Source organism: Rhinolophus sinicus, linkage group LG03 (assembly GCF_036562045.2).
Source record: "Rhinolophus sinicus isolate RSC01 linkage group LG03, ASM3656204v1, whole genome shotgun sequence".
NCBI lineage: Eukaryota > Metazoa > Chordata > Mammalia > Chiroptera > Rhinolophidae > Rhinolophus > Rhinolophus sinicus.
Window position 1 is genome coordinate 58,192,073 of NC_133753.1, and position 22,637 is coordinate 58,214,709.

The 22,637-nt window shown below is 44.4% G+C and overlaps 1 protein-coding gene across 2 annotated transcripts in view; it reads left to right on the forward strand.

The window, feature by feature from the left end:
* Nucleotides 1–4,469: 4,469 nt before the first annotated feature.
* SHC4 (SHC adaptor protein 4) overlaps nt 4,470–22,637 on the forward strand; it is a 109,065-nt gene continuing 90,897 nt past the window's right edge. Inside the window, exons 1-2 of one of the 2 annotated variants that reach the window (XM_074327768.1) lie at nt 4,495–4,585; nt 4,806–5,443. In XM_074327768.1, the coding sequence (XP_074183869.1) occupies nt 4,859–5,443 (585 nt within the window). In that variant the 5' untranslated portion in view covers nt 4,495–4,585; nt 4,806–4,858. Of the gene's footprint in view, nt 5,444–22,637 lie in introns of both variants that reach the window. The other variant, XM_019730684.2, reaches the window with a different exon arrangement.

A 22,637-nucleotide genomic window follows, 5' to 3' on the forward strand; every position in this document is an offset into this window, starting at 1 on the left:
CACCATTTAAGAGACCTCTATCTTTGTGATCAGGGTTTCTTGATGCCATTTCTGTGTGGTTTTCGGGACTGGTTGTGCGTGGCGTGATTCTTGGACTTGGCCTCATTTGCACAGAAGCCTGCAGCTCCCTAAGTGCCTGGGACCAGAAGCGAAAAAGCGACTTGCCCCCATTTTTGTGATGCTAGGCCCTGGCTTTCAGAGACTCAACCCTTCCACACCATCTCACTTCCCATCCTTGAAGTGGTATTTTGGTCTCTGGCAGGAGCTTTATATAAATACTGTCTTGTGGAATCCCGCCTCCCCCCTCCCAAAATAGAGCTTTAGCAATGTTTTCATTCCTCACTGATGGGCTGTTGGACTCATCCTCAGTGAAAATTCTTCAGGAGTAGGTCTTGCCCAGTTACAGCTCTTCAGTAGGTCTGCTTTGGAATAGAAATGGTATTTGGTGTCTGGAATAAGAGTCCTTGTGCTATAGCACTCTGATGCCACCTGCTCCACTTTGTTCCAAAGTGGCAATTGGCCTACATCCCCCAGGGTTATTTCTGTCTTGTTCTATCTCCGCCTCCCTACTCTCTCTAGCACACCCTTCCTCCACCCCAAATCCCACAATGGGTTTTCTTCTAAATCTAGGCAGGCATTTTTACCCAGATCCCGTTTCCCCCCACTCCTCTAAGCAATCCTAGCAGGACCTGGCTAATTCTGTTATGGCCCAGCCTGACCCAGCTCTTCCCTGAACCCTCCAGTTCCATCCAAGAAGCCCAGCCAGGGCAGGCTATCCATTAAGAAGCTGGCTGAGTTGATTCACAACAGGTGTCCTGGGAAGGGGGGATGTCTCAAAGCAAAGAAGGTATATCACAGTGGTTTAAGCAGAATCCTGCTTTCCAAGGGCAGGGATGAGAGGGGTTAATGGTACTCTGCTGGTTTAATGACAATAATGGCTTTTCTTATCTATTATTCATGTTTTTACTCCTGGCAATCCTGTGAGGTATTTGGGGTGAATGTTACAGATGATGATCTCTCCAAGGATTTGGAGAAAGGAGCAAGCACTGACATTTTGTGAGCCTGAGTGTGAGTTAGGTTCTTGCACATGCGGGCTGGTATCACAGTGGGCGGAGGCACGTGGTTGGAGTGAGTCAGTACCTGGTTCTACACTAGAGCCACCACTAACTGGCTGTGAGGCTTAGACAAGCCAGTAAATCAGGGTGGCTTATTGTAAACTCAGAGCCTTGACTGTTTCTTTTGCAACATAGAGATGGTAGGCCTGGGATCTAAACTTGAGCTCTCTGGTGCTCCAGGAAATAGCCGAGTACAGAGGCTGCAGCACAGGCTTTGCAGTCAGGCACAGCGGCTGGAAGGGTCCCAGCATCACTGTTCAACTGTCAGGGGACCTTGGCCAAGTCACTGAACTTACCCTGAGCCTCTTTTCCACATGTGTAAGGTGGTGATGAAAATAGTCCCAGGCTCCAAAGGTTGTTATAATGATTGAATGAGAATACAGGTGTTAAAAAAACCAAGAGGCCCAAAATGGCATCACTCATGCTAAAAGCCCATGATACCAAACCTAGAGTTAATACTTGATGTAATTGCAATTTCAACCTCTCCCAGAAATGTAATCTTAATCTGTATGGAATTTTTTCATCAAGCACCAGTAAAGCAATCTGTCACGTAGGCATAGGAAAAAGAGGCAATCTGCAGGACAAAAACCCTCCCAGTGCTCATCGCCCAAAAAGAAGTGTCTAGGCCCCCAAATAATCTTTTCTTTTTTTTCTGGCTAACAGCTCTCTTGTCCTACCCTGCTTCCTATAAAGACCTTCCATTTTGTACAACACATTGCAATGCCCATCTAGTTGCTAGATGGCATGCGGCCCAATCCATGAATGATTTAATAAAGCTAATTAAATCTTCAAAGTTACTCAGTTGAATTTTGTTTTTTAACACAGGTAAACTATCTTTTGTTCCATAAATAGTCGCTCCTTTTAGTATTATTTTCATCAGTACTATCTAAAAAGGATGTTTTCGTGTCCTAGCAAGCCAACCACCTACCTGGAATGGAAATCTATTCAATTAATGGGTCTTCTCTTGAAAAGAGAAGAACTAGGAAGTTTTTCAGCCCCTGCCTTTGGCTGACAGCTGCTCAGCTTGGCTGGCTGGGGCTCTGAGGCTGTCTCCCTACTCCCCAGTTGCAGATCTGGTTTCTTTCACCCTGACAAAAGGCCTGGGCAGAGCTGCCTAGGAGAGCCAAGGTCCTCAGGGTTGCCAGGGACAGATAACAGTCCACAGTGGCCATGGCTGCTTTCTTACCTCAACTGGTCCCACTTGGTTCCCCTTCCCCAAAACTCTCCTAGGATTCACTCCTCTAGAGGAATGTAGGCCTGTCTGAGCCCCTGGAATCGGCCTGGTGAGGTGCATACCTGGATACCTAGGTCCCCTGCGCACCCCATCCTCCAGTCAGGAAGACCTCAGCAAGGATTCATATCAGCCAGTTGGGCTCCTGTGGTTCTGCACCTTCTCCAAATCCACACAGTAGTTAGGAAATTGTTTGGACAGTGTTGGCTTTCTTGGCTTCTCCTAATTTGTGCCAATTTTTCTTTGTAATTGCCCAGAATGGTATAGAGTGTTGGGGTAAAAGTATCCGTTTCAGGGACAGCTGGCCCTGGTTCAAATGGCCTTTCTTCCCACAGACTGGCATGTACTTATGAGGCAGGCACTGTCTGAAGCATGGTTCCAAGTTTGCGGGAATTAACATTATCTCATGAACGCTCATAACATCTCCATTAGATAGCTTCCCCTAGCAGATGAGGAAATTCAGCCACAGAGTGGTAAAGTAACTTTCTCAAGGCAGCATAGCATGGGGTCTGCAATAGCAGAGAAGGAGACCCTGGGAGGGGAGGACAGAGAAAGAGAAGAAAGAAAAAGAGGAAGGTTACTTGACAATCTTTCCCAGAGCCAGTGTCTCCTCAGGGATGTGGTTTCCAAATGATTTAGCCACTCGCCTCAGTTTTGCCAGCAGGAGGTCAGCTGGAAGGATTGAAGGGAGAGTTTATGAAGATCCAAAAAGGCCTTCCCAAGGAAAAACACATCCTAACAGATCTGGCAGACAGGATGTGAAAATGTGCATTATTTCTGCGGGGGAGCAGGAAGCCAGCAAAGATGCCTTTTCAGCTGGTCACAGAAACCATTTAATTCAGAACCTGTGTTTGGATCCCCAAGGAGCTCAAGCCACCAAAGTCATGAACACACATGAGCCTAATGCAGCCTTGTGGGCAATAAGACAATGAAGACGGCATCCTTGATTCCTGTGGTTACCAGTTAGTTTTAATTTTTGAATGAATGCACAATTTCAGATATAAGAGCCTTGGCTCACCAAGAAATGTAACCTTCAGCAGAGATTTCCTTATTTCTTCTCTGTGATTTCCATATCCTCCCAATGTTTCAGCAGTTTCCTCTTGTCTTTTCCTAAAAGAACCTGCATTTCCCTCCCCTGGCTTCCTTTCTGGCTTCCTGTGTGCTAAGCCTCTTGCAGTTTGTCACCGTGTCTTCAGAATGCTTTTGATAGGTACAGGAAGTGGCACCAGACGGCAGATGAAACCAGCAATCAATAAAAAAGGAACTATGTTTCTAAGAAAAATGCATCACTGGCTCCCCACAGGAGTTATGTACCATATGTCCTAATATGGGTGGAACAATGGATCTAATTTTTAATTCTGCTTGGGTTTCCCAGCGCTCTCAACAGCAGCAACCACAACAAAATAGACCTTTTAACCTGATGCTGTCCAGCTTACTGATGATTTATAGTAAAGGTGGTCTTGCATGTTAACCCTTTCATTGCTAATCACAAAATAGAATCTCTCTCCTCTCCCTCCAGCTTTCTTTCTCCTGGCTACTAGCTTAGTATATTTATGGTGCATGAGTCACCAAGCTGCTGCCTGATTGGATAAAAACCAAGCACCCCTGAGACCATCAGTCAATTACAGCTATTCTCAGCTTCATTCACAGATTTATTAGCTTGCACACACACAGCGAAATTCATTCAGCAAAGTTCATTCATAAAAATTTCAACACTCTGCGTATCATCCTGCCCATCTCAGCCTTCGGCGGCCCACGCGCTCCTGAAAGAAGCTCTGAGACTGTGCAGGAGGGAGGGAAGCTCCGAGCGTGGATGGGCAGGCTGGGAGGGGATCTGAGGCACACGTAGAGACCGCAAGTCCCTGAATGCTATGCAGCGCCCGGTCACTAGTACCCCTGGCTTGTGGCCCAAACGGATGCAAGACAAGATCTTCCAAGAGAGGGCGGCCATCAGAATCCACGAACTCAGGCAGAAGGGCCTTTGGCTCATATATACCTTTTCTTTTTATTCCCTTTTTAAATGAACAATCACTGGAACAAATAAAGGGTTAATAGACCAGTCATTGCCCCGCCCTGTGGGAACCGGAGGGAGCAGGTTTGAAAGTTCCTGTGTGCAGCGGGGAGGCTGGGGGTGGGGGTGGGGGGGCACTAAATATTTCTGCAAGGCTCCAGCACCGCTGGTGATGCGGCGGGACCCGCGGGCGGGTGCTCGGCGGGTTTCTGTGCCTAAGAGTTGGCGGTAAGCGATCCCCGCCGCCGCGAGCCCGAACCCAGACTTTCCCAGCAAGGAATCCAAGGCGAGAACCCCGGGTACTGCAGCCTGGGCTAGAGGGACTGAAGTCAGCTGGGGAGGCGCTTTCCCCTTGGGCTACCAACCCCGAAGGAGCCGGGAGCAGAGAGGTGGCCACCGCGAGTTGCGCGGGGCGTTGAGGCATTTGTTTTCCGTACCGTTTATCTAGCAGACGACGAGGCGATTTATGCAACAGTATCCTGTTTCAGCATTGCCAAGGCTATGCGAGAACGCAGTCAGGACAGCTTGGGAGGACTCGTGCTGTATGTAGGACTCTTCGGGCACCCCGGGATGCTGCACAGGGCCAAGTACAGCCGCTTTCGGAACGAGTCTATCACGTCCTTGGACGAAGGCAGCCCCGGAGGCTCCGTCGGGAACAAGAGCTCGCAGCAGCCGCCTTACCCCGTCCTGGCTCCTCACTTGCCGGCTGAAGATGCCACCTTGGCGTCCCAGGAGAGCCCCACCCCACTGTGCACCTTGATCCCGCGCATGGCCAGCGTGAAGCTAGCCAACCCAGCCACCTTGCTGAGTCTGAAAAACTTTTGCTTGGGTACCAAAGAGGTGCCCCGGCTGAAGCTCCAGGAAAGCCAGGATCCAGTTCCCAGCAGCCCGGCTTCCCCAGAAACCAGTCTACATAGGGCCGGGTCGGCACCTCAGCCGCAGCAGGACGTGGTGAGGCACAGGGCAACCACTGTAACTCCTGATGCCTGCCCCCTTCCCGGCCCTGGGGAGCCAACTCCGGGGAGCAGGCAGGACAGACACTTTCTGCAGCACGTGTTGGGGACGGGCATGAGCTACTATGTGAGGGTAAGTCCATTCCCCTTTCTGCAGTCCTAAGAACTCCTGGGGAAAGGGGCCTCTTCCCTGCTTTGTGCAGGGGCGGCACATCACCGGGCTGTGGGCTAGATTTGGACAAGGCATTGCAACTGGACCAAAGGGAGGAGGCGAGCTGGCCTTACAGGTTTCCCTGCAAATACCTGGCTTGTGCTGGAGACAGACAACTTTGGTTCAAGGACATGAACTGGTGCTAACCTGTCGGTAGTTGCCAGGTGAGGGGGCAGCTTCTGATAGGGACAGCCGAGATGGTGCCTTTTTGTCCCCACTGGCTGTAGCATTCTGGCCAAAAAGAGTCAAGAATTTCAAATCTGATTAGTGATTGAGACCCGGTAGGCTATACCGGCCATTGTATTTCAGTAGATGTTTCCATGCTAGAAGAATAATAAAAATTCTTCATATTATTATTTATTCTTCAATAAAAAAAATGAATTATTTTTTTAAAATAATTAATTCAGCACTTAAGAAACACTTCACAAAACATGGCCGAGTCTCTAGCCTTGTATGAGGAGCTAGTCGTAGGTCTTTGGTGCTCAGTTTTTGCCTTTATTGCCTGCACTGCAGCGAGTGGGCCTCCTCCATGAGCTCTGAGTGCAATCAGGATCCTTACTGGCCTTGTAGCTGCCCTGGTCCATTCCAGATCTGGGGAAAAGAAGCAAACAAGATTGGGCCCCTGCCCTTCTGGTGCTCACATTTCAATCGGGCAGACCCTTGAATGCATGTGAAAGAATAAGAGAAATATACTTAGCAATAGATATCTGTGTGAGAATGCTGAGAGAATTCAGGAAAAGGAGTAGGTTGTTGTGGTCTGGGATTCATTCACATGGGAAACCTTCAGGAGAAGGTGAACCTTGGAAGAGATAGCAGATCTGAATTGGCAGAAGGGAAGAGATTCCTGGCAGGGCAAGAATACAAGCAAAGTCCAAAAGGCAGTAGGTTATCACCGGGGTGGCTGCAGGGGAGCATAACATTAGCTGGGATTAAGTGAAGAAGAGGGAGAATGCTGGATGCTAGTGGGTGATACAGACAGTGGCTGGTACATAGTTGGTGCTCAAACAAACTTTATTAATTGTCGTATTGAATAAAGACAAATATACATCGTGGGTAGCTTGGGGAGGAGGAAGCGATTGGCTGAAGCTCTTAAATGCAGAATGAGGAGTTTTTAAACACTGATTAGCAAACAAGATTCCTCATAGATTTGTGGGCAAACTATGACTTGAGGGAAGTGGGTTCAAAAAGGTCAGTCTGTGGACGTATTTGAGATGGACTGAAGGAGAGAAAAAGTAGAGATGGGAAGGCCAGTAAGAGAGATGCTCTGGAAGTTTAGGCAAGAGGGATGAAAACATGGGTGACGGTGGAGATGAGAGAAAGGGATGAATGCAGGAGACTCTGTGAGAAGTCCCAATAGTTTTGGATGATTGGTCAGAACATTTCAGGTCATGATATGAATAACAGTCATCATTTATTGAGCAGTGGTGGATGTGTTACTGTTGTTTATGGAAGTTGTGAATGACTAGTGTGAAGGGTTGTGAGGTGTAAAACATAACTTCAAATTTAAGCCTCAGAATGGGATTAGTGATGTCAGCGATAGAAAGAGTGAGTTGGGAAGGGAGGCTCATGCTGTTTGCTTTTGACATGTTACAGTTGAAAGTAATAATATCTAAGTGGTACTTATTTGTAGGTAGGCAGTCGCGTAACACTAGCACTTACATGAGACGTCTGATCTGAAGATGTAAATTTCAGCGCTAGCCCAATAACTGTATTACAAACAGGCAATTAAGATCTTTAGGACGGCCAAATAACGAACATTGGAAGGGTTACAGAGAGAGCAGGCTTGGACAGCCTTAGCAAATGGATAACTGAAAAAATTTATGGGACACTCAGCTTTCGCCCTCCCCCACAGTGGCATTGCTCATGATAGAAATAGTTTTATGTATCTACTGAAAGTTCATGGGCACAGTCTCATCTGTCAAGCTTATGTGTCTGCCGTCCCTCATGGGAAAACAAGTGACTCTCCAAACCCATGTTGTTACACCTGGCTTCCTATCACCTAGGCATCCTCTCCCCTCTGCTGTGCCTTTCCTTCCCTCCTGTACCTCCTTCCACGCCCCACACCCACACACCTGTACAATTTGAAATGTGCAAAGAGTTGCTGTGTGATCTCCATTTTCCCTGGGGAGTGCCTCCACTGGCATTTTAGATTTTTAATGAGGACACCATCTGTCTTTTCCTGGCAATGCTAACTGACCCCAGGAAAAGGGCTGACCTGGGACTCAAGTGAGCCACACTATTTTACCAGTAGACAGTGACATGAGACACCGGTTAATACCTCTGGTAGGATGTCAAAATACATGGAAGAGCCTACTTTATTAATTTTCATAGAATCCTAACTTTGAGAGATGGAAGGGACTCAGAAGTTATCAAGTTAAAGCCCCTGTGGGGAAACTGAAGCCCAGACAAATGATCTTTTAAGGCCATACAAGGAGAGTCAGAAAAAGAGTTAGAGCTAGAACCCAAGTCCCCTGTGTGCCACTTTTTGCTCTTTTCACCACAGGTTTTCATCCTGGTTGAGATTCTGGTTTCTAAGAATTCTTTAAGATATAAACCAATTTTTAAAAATGCAATGCCAACCTGTGAATTTATAGTGAAAAATATCAGACCATGTGAACCAAAATTGTGATCGTTGTATTTCCATGAGTAGGAAAATACACATAGGAAGATCTAAATCGAAGGTTAGTTGGTGATGATGGAGTCAGAGCAGAGACGTGGGAGAGGTGTTCTCAATGCCTACTGGATGTAGGGCCAAATTTTGTAGGCTAGAGACAGCCCCATATTCTGCTTCCTTACCTATGTCATGTGTCTGCTCACCTCCCTGCCCAACTAATTTGTTTATTCATTCACTCATTTATTCAACAAATGCGTATTGGGAACCACTTATGAGACAAGAACTGTTCCAGGCCCTGAAGATATTTCAGTGAACAAAAGAGACCAGGTCTGAGTCCTGGTGGAACTTACATTCCAGTGAGTGGAGATGGGTCCTGATTGAATAAACAAATCAATAAGATATGTCACGTGTAATAAGTGCCAGGGAGATCAATAAACAGGGGAAGTAAGAACAGCAGTTGTGTGGGGAGAGATAAGAGGGTATTGTATTCCTTTGGGGTGAAAATTGGCATAATTGTACCTACTCTTAATTTGCTTTCTTACATACTTTATCTTCACAACAGGAAATATATCTGCCATACACTTTAAGTTAGAGTTGACTTTGGGTTAAAAATCCTCTTTTAAAATGACTCTGCTTTTGGTCTTATGATGTAAAATCAATTATAAAGCTGAAAATACTTTATGAATCCTGAGCAATTATTTTTGAGTAACTTTCGCTTAAGCTCAGGCCTTACACCTTCTGAAGGTCTCTCAAGGAAGATGGACTAGCAAACCATTCTTTGAGAGACACTGAGCCAGACATGGACAACCAGACCCAGGCTGAGCAAAGTAGTGAGGTGGGTGAAATCTGTTAAACAGTGTCAAATGATGACATTTATTTCCACTGCAAGATTAAGTCTCATTTCTTTATGAGTTCTTTTCATATCACTTCATCCACCAACAAATATTCACTTGGAGGTCTCCCAGGTGCCCCACGTAGTCTGTGGTGAGTGTGGAAATTATGCAATGCGACCAGTGTGCTTATTTCTAAAATGAGAGGATTGGTCTGTATGGTCTTGAAGGTGCCCCTCACCCACACCCACCACCCATCCCCCTGCACTAGCATTTAATGACTCTAGGCTCCTTTATCCACAGGGGAACTGTTTAAACTGTTAGTTTCCTTTCCCATCTCCAACCCAAAAACTTCCTACAATTTAGTTCAAAGACTAAATAAAGCAGAGATGAAAAAAATAACCTTGACAGAGCAGCTACAGGTAAACACAGTAGTTCTCATAGTAACCCTCTGAGGGATGCTATATCCTCCAAGTGAGGAAAGAGACTCCAAAAGTATGTTATCTACCCTACATTTTACAGCCTACATAGCTGACAGGATTCAAATCCAGGTTTGTCTCCCTGCAATGCTCGTCTTCTTCCCACCTTCTCTCCCTACATCTAAGCAGTACAGGCAGTCCAGAAGTTTGTGAATGGAGTAGTGTACATGAAGGACCACACTACAGGATAGCTTTATAACTGAACCAACTCATACAACTTGCTGTGTTGCATTCATTTTCATGATTTAGTCTCCTCACATCACTCCAACCATTTCCCCAGACTGTATGGGTTTCCTACGGCTGCTGTAACAAATATCACAAACTGGGTGGCTTGCAACAACAGAAATGTATTCTCTTGCAATTCTGGAGACTAGAATTCTGAAATCAAGCTATCAGCAGGGCCATGCTCTCTGAAAGTTCTAGGGGAGGATCTTTTTTGCCTCTTCTAGCTTGTGGTAGGTGCCAGAAGTCCTTGGCATTCCTTGGCTTGTAGATGTGTCGCTCTAATCTCCGTCTCTATCTTCACATGGCTCTCTCTCCTGTGTGACAATGTTCAAATTTCCCTCTTCTTATAAGAACACCAGTTATTGGACTAGGGCCAACGTTAACCTGGCATGACCACATCTTAACTTGATTACATCTGCGAAGACTCTACTTCCATATGATGTCACATTCATAGGTTCTGGGGGTTAAGAATTCAACTTACCTTTTTGGATAATGTAATTCAAGCTATAAATTTCCCCCAAAACGTTCATTGCAATGTGTTTGCTCACACAGATATTCTTGAATATTGGACTCATCAGCTTTTTGTGCAAATATGAATTTGTGCTGAGGGATTTTCTTTATTTCCCTTGTAAGTCTTACAGTAGACTCTTACTGTCCATCCTCCCGTGTCTAATGTATCTTAATACCAACAGGTTAGTATTGCCCATTGTCTAGATTAGTGTGGTCCATGGAACCACAATGTTCTGTCTGCCCCATGTATCTTTTCCACAGGAGAGCACAGGTCTAGGAGTTACGAGATCTGAGTTAAAGTAATGGCTCTGAAATTACACAGATGTGTGACCTTGGGTGAGTCATCTTACCTCTCTAGGCCTCATTTTCTCATATTTAAAACAAGAAGTTTGAACAAAATGCTAAGATCCTGAGACTCCAGGTTCTCCTTTCCCACTGAGCTTAAATCTCCTTCTATTAGGATCTCTTTTGATTAGAAAACAGATTTAGGACAGTTTCCTGAAGGAAATAATTTTTAAAATCTGAGTGTTGATAGAAAGGAGAAGGAATGTCCTTAGAACCATCTAATAAACACTGAGCTGGCTTCACCAGTAAAGCAGAAGGGGGTATGTCGTACTGGCATGGGTACAAGTGGTCCGTTTTAGAGAGACGGTGAGAGAGGAGTCAGGTTGTGGAACAGCCTCCTCGTGTAGGATTCTAGGGAGGGGCAGAGGGTGGCCTGGGGCAAGGGGCAGGTCTGGGTGAATGATGATGGCTGGGATCCTGAGAACACAGCATCGCTCATGTTGTCTACCCAGCCAGGCCAGGTTGGGCTCAGGTCCAACCTGAGGACTGTAGGAGCAACATGAGGTAACCCTTCTCTCTTCTCTGTGGACAAAGTGCTAAGACAAAAAGGCCCTGCCACACACATAGACAGTTGGGTAACTCTGACCTTGAAAGAGGGAGATCTGTAACTTCAGGAAACCCTTGGAGAGACAGTCCCATGGTTTGTGCAAAATAAAGGCAGACATGAGTGGTGTGGGTCAGGTACTCACAGCGAATGGAGATGACTTTCTGTCTGCGCTGATTTCTCTCTTTCCTAAGTTATTGGTGGTTTAAAAGGAGGTAGAACAGGTGGGAGGAAGTAATTCCAGCTAAAACTGACAATTTGGCATTGAGGGTATTATATTTTCCTTCCTGTTTCTTTCTTGGAGTAGATATAGAAATAGATTCTGCTAGAACTTAGGAAAATCCTGGGAGATTTGACCTGTTTTTTCTGTTACTCTCTTTAAACCCTCACACATGACTTGATCTGTCTGGTCCTTGAGCACCCCTGGCCACTAGAGTGTTAACTAGAAGAAAGAGTCTTGGCGATCACCAAGTTCAAAACCTTATTTACAGTTGAGGAAACAGAGGCTCAGAGATGTGAAGTGACTTGCCCCATGCCACACAGCAACTTAGTAGGAGAGCCCAGACAAGAACTCTCAGTTCTGTATACAAGATTCAGTTTTCTATCCCTATCTTGCTTCACTTTCCCTCACTCCCTTTCCTGCATGGCTGGCAATAATTTCAATTTTGGTCATTATTCGTCAACCAACCTCTAAACAGGATCACATAGTGAATCAGGGGGCTTATTTTGTGACCCTACATGGGTGAAAGGCCTTTGACCTTCAGTTTATTGTTTAGGATATTGCTAGTCCCCTGAAGACAGGAGCTACCTCTATGTTTAGGCCCCAATTTTCACACTAGATTCTTTACCCATTTTGGAAACTCCTTGCTGAGAATCTTGCCTGGATAGCTTCCCCTCTAGCCATTCCCCTTAGGCGGTCTGGCCATTTTCCTGGGTCGCAGGCAGGATGCAGGTTGAGGGTTCATAGTGTTTAGAGACCCCACCAATGTCAACTAGCCATTGTCTTTTCATTTCCTGCCCCTGAAAGACGGGAATGACAGATGGTTTAAGCACACTAATGAGAAATCCAGAAGCAACCAGCAACCAAAGGGGGTGATGATGGAGGGAGGACATGGCAGAAGAGCACAAAGGAAACGACCTCCCACCTATGGAGACATTTAAGGCTGGGAAAAGAAGGAATAAAGTTTAAAGTGCTGCTTCCATTGGTCAGGGTCTGACCCCGGCAGCCAACGGTTCTGAAGGGAAATGGGGCTAAAGGCAGTCCTAGGGAGGAGTTGGGAATCATATGTCCTGTGGGAAGTTGATGGGATTGCGGGGGAGGGAGAAATGTGGAGGGGGCTGTGTGTGTGGGGGAGACAGAGAGGAAAGAATGCATAGTACAGGCTGTGTCCTACCCAGAAAAGAATCTGGAACACAGAGGTCATAAACCAACAGCTTAGTGACATGTTTTGTTTGGTCAAATTAGAAAAAAAAAAAAGTTTTTTTTTGATTAGTTGCCAACATTTTAAAACCAAGAGATTCCATATAAAACTGGATTTCTGGCTTCTCAGAAGAGTGGGTGGCACTGGCCGACATCCCACTTGTCAGCAGATAGCCAGAGCTGGGTGCTGAGCCCCAGTCCCCCCTCGTTTCACTCACAGTCACCTGTGCCCTGGAGGTGGCTAGTTTGCATGCCTACCTGTGGCTTTGGAAGGAGAAGACATTTCTAATCTTTTTGTCTTTCATTTTCTAATTCAGAATACCTGGGAGAGAAGCTGAGGGAGAATGTCTTCTTGGGCAACAGACCAGGGCTTCATCCTCTTATGCGACAGGACAAAGTACTGGGGACTTGATGAGACCCACAGAGAAGGGATCCTGCCTTCCCAGCCCAGAGAGCCCTTTCCCAAACTAACACCGTTGCAAAGTTTTAAGGGTGGCAGATCTCCGGCACTAGTACAGGCCGTCCCTATGTTGTGAAGAGGTTGTGGGGTCAAAAGTTAGTTTGACGTCAGTTCTTGGGACAATGAATTTTCCCAGAGAAATCATGTTAAAAGTTGATAAGCTTTCTCATTTGGGTTAGGAAGAGGATTAAACGAGAAAATATAAGTAAGGAGCTTAGCACAGAGGCTTTCACGTAGCAGGTCCCAGGTGGAGGGAGGAGAATGAACTTTCAAAGGTTCAGGAGTGCTTTTGGGCAAAAACATTTGACGTAGCCTTAGTTTGGTTTTGGCGGGCCACCACAGCCCTTTGGCATCCTTTCTCCTGAGCAGCAGTACCACCGGTGGAACTTTGCCCCCTAAACCTTTCCCATGGTGCGCTCAGGGCGGGCCTGCCCTCCTAGGGTTGCCTATGATTTCTTCACTGGTGAGTTCTCCTCTTCCCTCAGGGCAGCAGAGTGAACAGTATTTGCTTTTGGAAAAATATTTACTTCATTGAATCTTCATTGTACTGTTTCCCAAAGTTTTTAAAGAGCGGCCCGTATCAGTTAAAAATCCTTGTTAAAAATGTAGATTTCCAGCTCCTCTTCCTAGACATACTGGATCAGAATCTCTGAGTCTCTGCCTTTTTAAACAAGCTCCCTATGTGATTCTGGGGCACAGAAAATGTGGGAACCTCTGCGGAGTCCAGTTAGTGCAGTGGTTCTCAGCTGAGGATGATTTTGCCACTCGGGACATTTGGAAATATCTGGAGACATCCTTGGTCGTCATAACTGATGTGTGTGAGAGAGACAGTGTGTGTGTGTGTGTGTGTGTGTGTGTGTGTGTGTGTGTGTGTGTACGTGTACATGTACGCAAGTGCTCTCCTGGACCAGGGGCCAGGGATGTGCTTAAGCATCCTACAGTGCACAGGACGGCGCCCACAACACAGAATTCTCAGGCCCCACATGTCAATAGCATTGAGGCTGGGAAACCCCAAGTCCGTGGGATGAAGAACAGAAACCTGGGATGTGCATTAGGAGGTTACAGTGAGTGCAGAATAAACAGTTGAGTAGCCAGTTGGCTCCTGGAAAATCTAACCAAAGCTACTTCTAGTTTTCTTTTTTCTCCTCTTTAAACCCACAGATTCTCTAAATGTTGTAGTTCTCTCTCTCACCTCCACCCAAACAATACTGCTTTGGCTTCCACCTCAGGATTTCAAGTGATGGGATGACCATGGGGACAAATCAGCCATACGTGGCCATGACTCACTTGTAGATCAGTCACGTCCGTGTGAGGAGCAGAGTTCACCTTAACTCAGGTGTACTCTGGGCTAAATGCTGTTCACAGGCCAGCTTGCTATCCTTCCCATGGTATCCTACCATTACTGTCCCCTTCACTTCCATAGGGAAATGCATTAAGAGTTTTAACAGCTAACTTACAAGTAAATTTTAAGAACAGAGCCTGTTTGGGGGTTGGAAACTTCCTCTGGTCAGAGGGGAGGAAGTGACAGAAAGCAAGCGACTTGAGGAACGAGCCCGAGGGTTTTAAGGACAACCACAGAAATTGGATATTTCCCTTCAGTGTCATCAGATAATAATTTATATGAATCATTCATTAGGAAATGGTGAAACATACCATTTACACTTAATTTTTTTAATCTTTGCAGACTCTACATTTTTGAAAGGCACTGCCCCTTCCCCTCCTCTCCTTTCAGCATTGTTCCTTTAACCCTGGACTTAGGACTCAGATGGATACATTAGATTACAAAGTTCTATTTCATAGTGAATTAAGCTATCCAAGGCCTCAGGACTCATCAGCAGTAGAGCAAGGACAAAAAAAGTGCAGGTCTCCTGACTCCCAGGCCTGTGCTCTTTCCCTGCCTTTTGTGACTAAGATAATTCTTGCATGAGGAGGTTACAGTATGAAAGGAGAACAAAGATGTCTGCACAAATTACTGTGATAGACGGCAGTGTATAAAAAATGACCCAAAGTGATACAAGTAAATCATGTGGGAGTTCAGGGAGGAAAGGGGACTCCTTCCACTTAAGATGATTAGAGAAGTTTTCATGAAGGCAGAGGAGGCATCTTAACTGAGTCTTGAGAAATGGGTAGAGTTTCCATAGGCAGAGATGGAGGAAGAGCGTTCTAGGCAAAGAGAATGGCAGGAGTGAGGCATGGAGGTGGGAAAGTGGAGGATACATTTGGGGAATAGTGAATAATTTGATTTGGTCAGAGATCAGAGGAAAAATAGGATGGACTGATGCTTTAACAAGGGTGTATCGGAAAAGTTGGGTTTTCCAACAGAAAACCATTGAATATTTTTTTAAATAGGGGAACGAAAAAATCAGACATATGCTTTAGAAAGATTGTATGGTCTGCAGTTCTCAGAGAGAATCCGGTGGAGGGTGACTGGAGAAAGAGAGCCCAGTGAGAAGCAGTATGGGAAAAGGCAGTGCCAGTAGAAATGGGAAAGATGTGAGACCCATTAGAGAAGGAAATGAGGAGGCAGGAAGGTTTTGGGGGTTAGTTTTATTTTGCATGTGTGGCATTCAACGTGACCTCAAAGCATCCAGGTGGAATCTCCATCAGAAAATACAATAGTTAGGACAAAGGAGAAATTACTTTTGTTGCTGTTATCATCAAGCCTCATGGAATGAACAAGTCTATCAAAGGAGAGTGTGGAGCAGGAAGAGAAGAGAACCTTGTGAGTGCCACACCTAGGTATCCAGTGGAGATGAAGAAAAGGCATGGGTGGCAGTGAGGGGACTACCGTGTTTGTTTCCCCGAAAATAAGACCTCGTCGGACAATCAGCTCTAATGCGTCTTTTGGAGCAACAATTAATATAAGCCAGGTCTTATTTTACTGTAATATAAGACCCGGTCTTATATACTATGATAGGAGACCGGGTCTTATATTAATTGTTGCTCCAAAAGACGCATTAGAGCTGATTGTCTGGCTAGGTCTTATTTTCAGGGAAACACGGTAGCAGTGTGAGGAGCAGGATGGAGAGAGCACAGGGTCATCGAGGAGGGAGGAGAAAGAGGTTGGACAAAACAACGTCAGAACACATGGAGGATTCAAGGAAGATGAGAACTGAGAAAGTCAAGGATTTGGCCTTTTATCTCCTTACTGCCCCTCTCCACTAAGATATTCAATTCAACTGTTGCAAAGCAAACATCATCAGATACCGACACCTCCACTCCTACCTCTTGCTCTCTCAGTGAGTGACATCTCCCAATTGCCTGAGTCGGAAATCCAAGAGTCATTCCACACCACTCACTCTGTCTTACTCCACACAGCCTTCAGTTATCAAGTCCTGTCAATTCCACCTTCATGACATTTCTCACACACACCCATTTTTCTCCATCCCCACTGAAATTCCTAAGGTGGGGACTATAGTAGGCAGCATTTTCAAACTTGTTGTTCCGCTCCTCATGGAACTATTATTTTGTGAAACACACTTTGTGAAACTGCTGGTGTAGCATTCCGTTCAAACTAAGAGATGAATAATCATAATACAAAGTAGAAAATGATACAAACCTGAGGAAAATAGTCAAATACATCAGTGTAATGAACTCTAAGAGATAGAGACAACTTCTAGCTGGGTGGTCAGAAAAGGCTTCAGGGAAGATTATGGCATCTGAGGTGGTCCCTAAGAATGGACAGAAGTTCAACCACAGGAATATACATTTAAGAAAGGGTATTCCAAATGGAGGGGACATAGGTAAGGAAATACGGGTTATATACAAGGGAGAGCACCAATTTTAGTTTGGTTAAGTAGCAGCTGCTTGGAAAAGACTGGTGGATAACACATTAAGATTTGAGCCAGATTACAGCAGGCCAGAAATATCAGGCTAAGGAGTTTCCATGTTTGCGTAGCGGCATCAGGATTCCTTTGCACTAAAGCAGGGAGTAGCGGGAGGGGGGGAATCCCCTTTCAGAGGCTATTACAGTAACAGTCCAAAGGAGAAGTGTCTCTATCGGGGTCTTAATAGAGGGAGTGAAGTTAAACACTGGTAGAAATAGTATGGAAGAGAAATTTGAAGAGAAGGGTAAAGACGGAGGACAGATTCCGATCCATCTTGCCTGAGGTAAAAGGCCTGGTGTCCGGTGAGAACAGGCCAGTAAACGACATGGAGGAACACAGGAGGAGAACAGCATTGAGAGGGAAGGTAAGAGGTTTGATTTCCCATATGTTGAGCTTGAAGTCACAGAGAGTCATCTAGAAGAGAGGGTGGTGCCCAGCAGACAGGCAGAGTTGGGGAGAGCCTCAGGATGCGTTTGCACTTTTGTGGCCAGGCCAAAGGATCCAGCGTCCTTACCTGACAGTTGTCCGATTAAGGCAGAGATTTTAGGTGATTTTCGAGGATGGTAAAGAATGGAGTGTTTCTTAATCTTATATAATAGAAGACCTCTTCTCTGATGAAAATGTTTCAAATATTCTTTTGACACTTACGTTAAATTTACTGTATTTCCCCGAAAATAATAAGACCAACCAGACAATCAACTCTAATGCATCTTTTGGAGCAAAAATTAATATAAGATGGGGTATTATATTATATTATATTGCATTAAAGACCTGGTCTTATATTATATTGAAATTATACTGGGTCTTATATTAACTTTGGCTCCAAAAAATGCATTAGAGCTGATTGTCCAGCTAGGTCTTATTTTTGGGGAACCACGGTATATAAATGTGCTTTTGTGTTGTAGAGTCAAGCGCTTTCCATTTTATAGATGCAGCAATTACTATCCTCCCCTTTCATCGTGACTGCATAAATTCTACCCATGGTTTTTCATCTGCAGGCCTCCTTTTAGTTTCTTTGAAGTGAGATGCGCTCTTAGAGTCATCGTCAAAGCAATCTGAGTGCAGAATCAGTTTTTATTTTTTAAATCTTTTAGAATTGTCTTATCTACATCTAGCATTATTTTTAAAATCAACTTGCCTTCGTACAGTCTTTCCAAAGCTTTTGACTTAATTTTCATAGATATGAAAACCTTTAAAAAAATCCACACTCATATTTTATCAGTTTGTTTAATATCTATTTAAATGATGTGATTTCAATAGTAAGTACAATTGCCATGTACAGGTGTGGCACAAATACAGTGGGATTCTTGGTAAGTCCACATTTCCAATGGTGGCAGCAGAAGGTATGGACATTCCAGTAGCCTGCTGGCTGCAGGGAGTTGGTTAAGTGGCAGCCAGTTAGCAGAGTTTTATTGTATTACTGTGTGTTAACAATTCAGCAACTTGGTTTGTTATGTTTCTCAATGCATTCATCACATATAAATGCTTTGCTGCACAGTGGTAATCAATGAGCATTTTTACATTCTACTCTTTTCCCTCCACTGAACTGACAACAACATCTTGCCCTGAAGAGCAGACAGCATTTAATGAATACTCTTGTATTTACTCTTCAAACGGTTTCTGTTCTGGGAAAGTGATATATAGAAAGTGTCCCAAGGCAAACTAGAAAATAAAAAACTCAACTAGGAATACAGCAGATATCCTGACTGTCCTGCAGAATCCTATCCACGACCCTGTTTTCAGAAGATAAAACGGAATCAGCAAGTAGAAGGGTGTCACTCTGGAGATGGAGGTTTAAATTTAGAAACTCATCTATGACCCAAACCCTTTCCATTTATAAAGAAATCCCAAAGCATGTAAGATTGGAGATCCCCCCACTGTTGTCAGCATTTTTACCCATTTAAGACTAAATGAAGACCTTATGTTTTTTGTTTCTCTTAGCAACAATCTGCATTTTATAGGGTGCCCTTCGTATCTCGATAGCAACAAATAGAATAAGTTTGTAACAAGGGCAGATGTAATTTGTTCTCAGGAGCTTTTGTCATTTGGAAAAGATACATATCTTTCTTGGGTGTGATAACATTAACTATTAGAAATATGCTCTAGCAAAAATTAATTTGGTTTTACATATCTGTTTGCTAGAAACCAAGGTACTTTACGCAACAAAATGGGTATATTTTAACTCTTATTCACCCAGCACTCCTAGGTATGCAAAGGCTACCCCATCCTGGTGAATGAGATTGTTCTCTCACTGGTATTGTTTAAAAATGGAAGAATAAGGAAGGAAGAGGAATGAGGACTAACTCTCCTGAGTTCTTTTTGTTTGCTCTGTTTTTCTCTATTGTATTTTCTGAAATGTGAAATTTAATACATACCAATTTTGGGAAAAATTCAAACAACGCAGAAAGTAAAAGGTAAATGCCCCTTCTCTACGTTTGTTTGGTATTCTTCAGACTTCTTCCTAAGCATTGCATATTTATATATACACACGAACTTGTTGACACAGTTGAAGACATATCGTGCACACTCCTCTGCAACATGCTTTTTTCTCTCCCACTGGTGGATTGGGCCACACTCGCACAGCAGTACGTGCTGATCCCACAGCGGCAGTATAGTGTCCCAGACGAGGGGGCCCTGCTTCCTCTCCTCAGGGAGAGACAACTCGTTGGCTTCCTGACCCTGGGAGGAGACCCTCACGCACCCTGCACCGTTTCAGCTTGTTGTCTTCTGCCGTTAGCAGCCCTCCTCACCTGCACACATCTGCTTTGCCACATCTGGCTCCCGGGAAGCAGATGCTCCTAGGACAGGGGGATCCTGGTCCTCAGGCTAGGGAATGCTCTTCCAGTTATTGTGTAGCTGGAGATGCTGAGGTCCAGCAAGACAGACCATTTCCCCAAGGAAAATGGGAGAGTCTTAACTAAGATTAGCCACCTTGCAGCAACTCACCCCAGTGTGTGGAGGCAGGTCTGTACGTGTGAGTGTGTACGTTGTTTTAGAAAGCAAAGCCTATGCTTTTGTGTCATGTGTTTCTATTGGAGAATAACTGGAATTCAATAAATTCTGATGTGCATTTTTGGCTGTTAATTGTTTCAGTCTAGTATATCTAGCTTATATAGGGCTAGAAAGGACAACATCTTTTTAGGCTCTTGGTTTTTCTTTCACTATTTAACTTCAACTCAGCTTCTAGAAGTCAAAACTAGTCATATGTGATAACCCTTGAACAGATGAGCAAAGGTGCAGACCATGGAGGGATATCCCTGGGCAGGCAGGGTCCCCTCTTTCCTGCCCACTGACTTGTGTGGCCTTGCGGGGGAACAAACGAGACCTAGTATCTCAGCCAGGAATGGAACCTGCGGGTAGGATGGGGGGGGGGGGGACCTGACCAGAGGCTCATCTATTTTTATGGTGGTTTTCTTTTGGTTTCTGAAATGATGTTAATGATACTTAGTCTGGCTAAATAAAGAAATGCTTTGAAAGAGTTTTTGACTTGAAAATAAAATATCTTAGAAGTACTGAAAATTTGAAATAATGCCTAGAACTTTTCATAGTAGCTTTAACTGCACCCTACGCTGGCTCCCCAACATATGCATCATGGATAGACAGCTCATGGGAGCTAACACATGTCCGTGTGCATACGGCTGGCCTCTCAGGACCTAGGTTATTTCAAGTATCTCTTCTCAAGCCCTTCAAATACAGAGATGAGGTTTTAAAAATATGTTAACCCATCTGGAGTAGCTCTAAGCTGTTCACTCAAATACAAAGAAACCCTTACTTAACAGATCTTAAGTTCTTTATCTTTTATGACAAGCAGTAATAAGTTGCCAAGTTCTGTGAAAATAAAGGCAGAGACAGCAAGCACCAATCCACTGTGCCTAGTTCAGTGATAGGAATGTTTTGTGGTGGGACTGTTCAGAACGTATTGCACGGAGGGCACAGAAGGTAATCGGTGAGGTGGGAGAGTGCCAGACAGAAAACCCCAGCATGAAACAAAGGAAAGAGTGGAATGTGTGATGCAATTGCCGAATCTCCCTTCAGAAAATGTAAGAACCAGATTTTCTCACTAGGCTATCACCCATAAAAAGACGGAGGAAGGGGAGGAGGAGAGGAAACGGGGAGGAGAAGGAAGAGGAAGGATGAGGTAGGACATCGCATTGCTGTGGGAGGCCCTTGGGTCTTGGCAAGGAATGAGTATTGATCCCAGAGGCCTCCAGGAAGCATAATGTGCGTACTCACGGATAATATGTTTATTGATGATTTAGACCCTGCTGACTTCCAGAAAGGTTTTGATGTGGCTCACCTGCTGGTGAGTTAATGCTTCCTACACACACTGAGCAACGCTGAAAAGAGTGAAAGGGCAGAAACTCTGTGAGTCATCACCCAGCTATTTAAGTGAGCTGAGTGAGAGAGGGGCTGTTTCTTCTGAATGAGGTGCCCACAGGCGCTGTCAACACCCACTGGTAGGAATCCTGATACAGTCAAGCTCATTTAGTTGACACCACTAGGAAATCATTGAATCAAGGAAGCTTGTCCCTTTAGAAGCTAATCTTCGAAAACTTAAAACATTTTACAAGGAAATCTCCGTATAATGAAGATTATATGCTTCTTTCTCTTCAAAGACTCTTGATAAGTGATTGAAAAGAAATTTTTGAGAGGGAAATGACACATTTTTTCCTCTAGAGCTATGCGTTATTTTTGAAACAGTTTTATTGAAATATAATTCCTATACTATACAATTCACCCTTTAAGTATACAATTCAGTCATTTTAAGTATATTCCCAGAATTGTGCAGCCATAACCACTATCTAGTTTTAGAACATGTTCATCACTCCGAAAAGAAGCCATGTGCCCTGTAGCAGTCACTCCCCATCACCCCCTCCAGTTCCTGGCAGTTAGAATAATCTATCTATAGATTTGCTTCTTTGGTACATTTCATAAAAATGGAATCATGTAATATGTTGTCCATTGTCTCTGGCTTCTTTCATTTAGCACAATGTTTCAAGGTTTATCCAGGTTGTAGCATGCATAGTACTTCATTACTTTTTATGGCTGAATAAGGTTCCATTGTGTGGCTGTACTGCACTTGGTTGATCCATTCATCAGTTGATGGACATTTAAGTTGTTTCCATTTGGGGGTTTTTATGAATAATGCTGCTGTGAACATTCATGTATAAGTTTTTGTGTGGACATTTGTTTTCGACTTTCTTGGGTCTAAGAACCACCTGTGAGTGCATACAGATTGGAATGTCACCTCCTTTTCCTTCTGGTAGAAGTGGAACCTTAATTCTAGCAGCCATGATGCTGTGTTGGGACCCTGGGCGTCCTCTCAGAAGCTAATGAGTGCAATGGGTCAGTTGCCCCTGAACTCTGAGTCCCCAAATAATCGAGCTTTCTAAATTTTTATGTCTATATTTTTGTAGTTTTTTGATTCATTCTGCTTAGACAGCTGTCACTCTTTGCTTGTGACAGTGAGCCTGTCTCCAGGAGAACCCAAAACTTCACTTTGGGCTTCTGAGCTTCAGAGAAGACAACCTGTTACAACTGATTCTAAATCAAGAGTAAATGGTCTCCGAATGAAAGACTAAGGTGATCTTTTAGGGAAAAAAACACAAACATAAGCTTTGGTGTTGACTTAATTAAAAAAATCTCTTTAGGCCTTTCGGTGTTCTCATGTTTAGGATATTTGAAATTGTCAAGTATGAGACTTCCAGTTAAGGTGTTATTGTATAAAACCTCTACTTTCAGATAGTAGGGATTAAAATGTTACTTTAGCTGGCATATAGGAAAATATACTTAAGGACTGCTGAACTAATTATAGTTCCAAGCCTTTTCACAGAGCTGTTGTTTAGTAGGAAGGGAACTGTG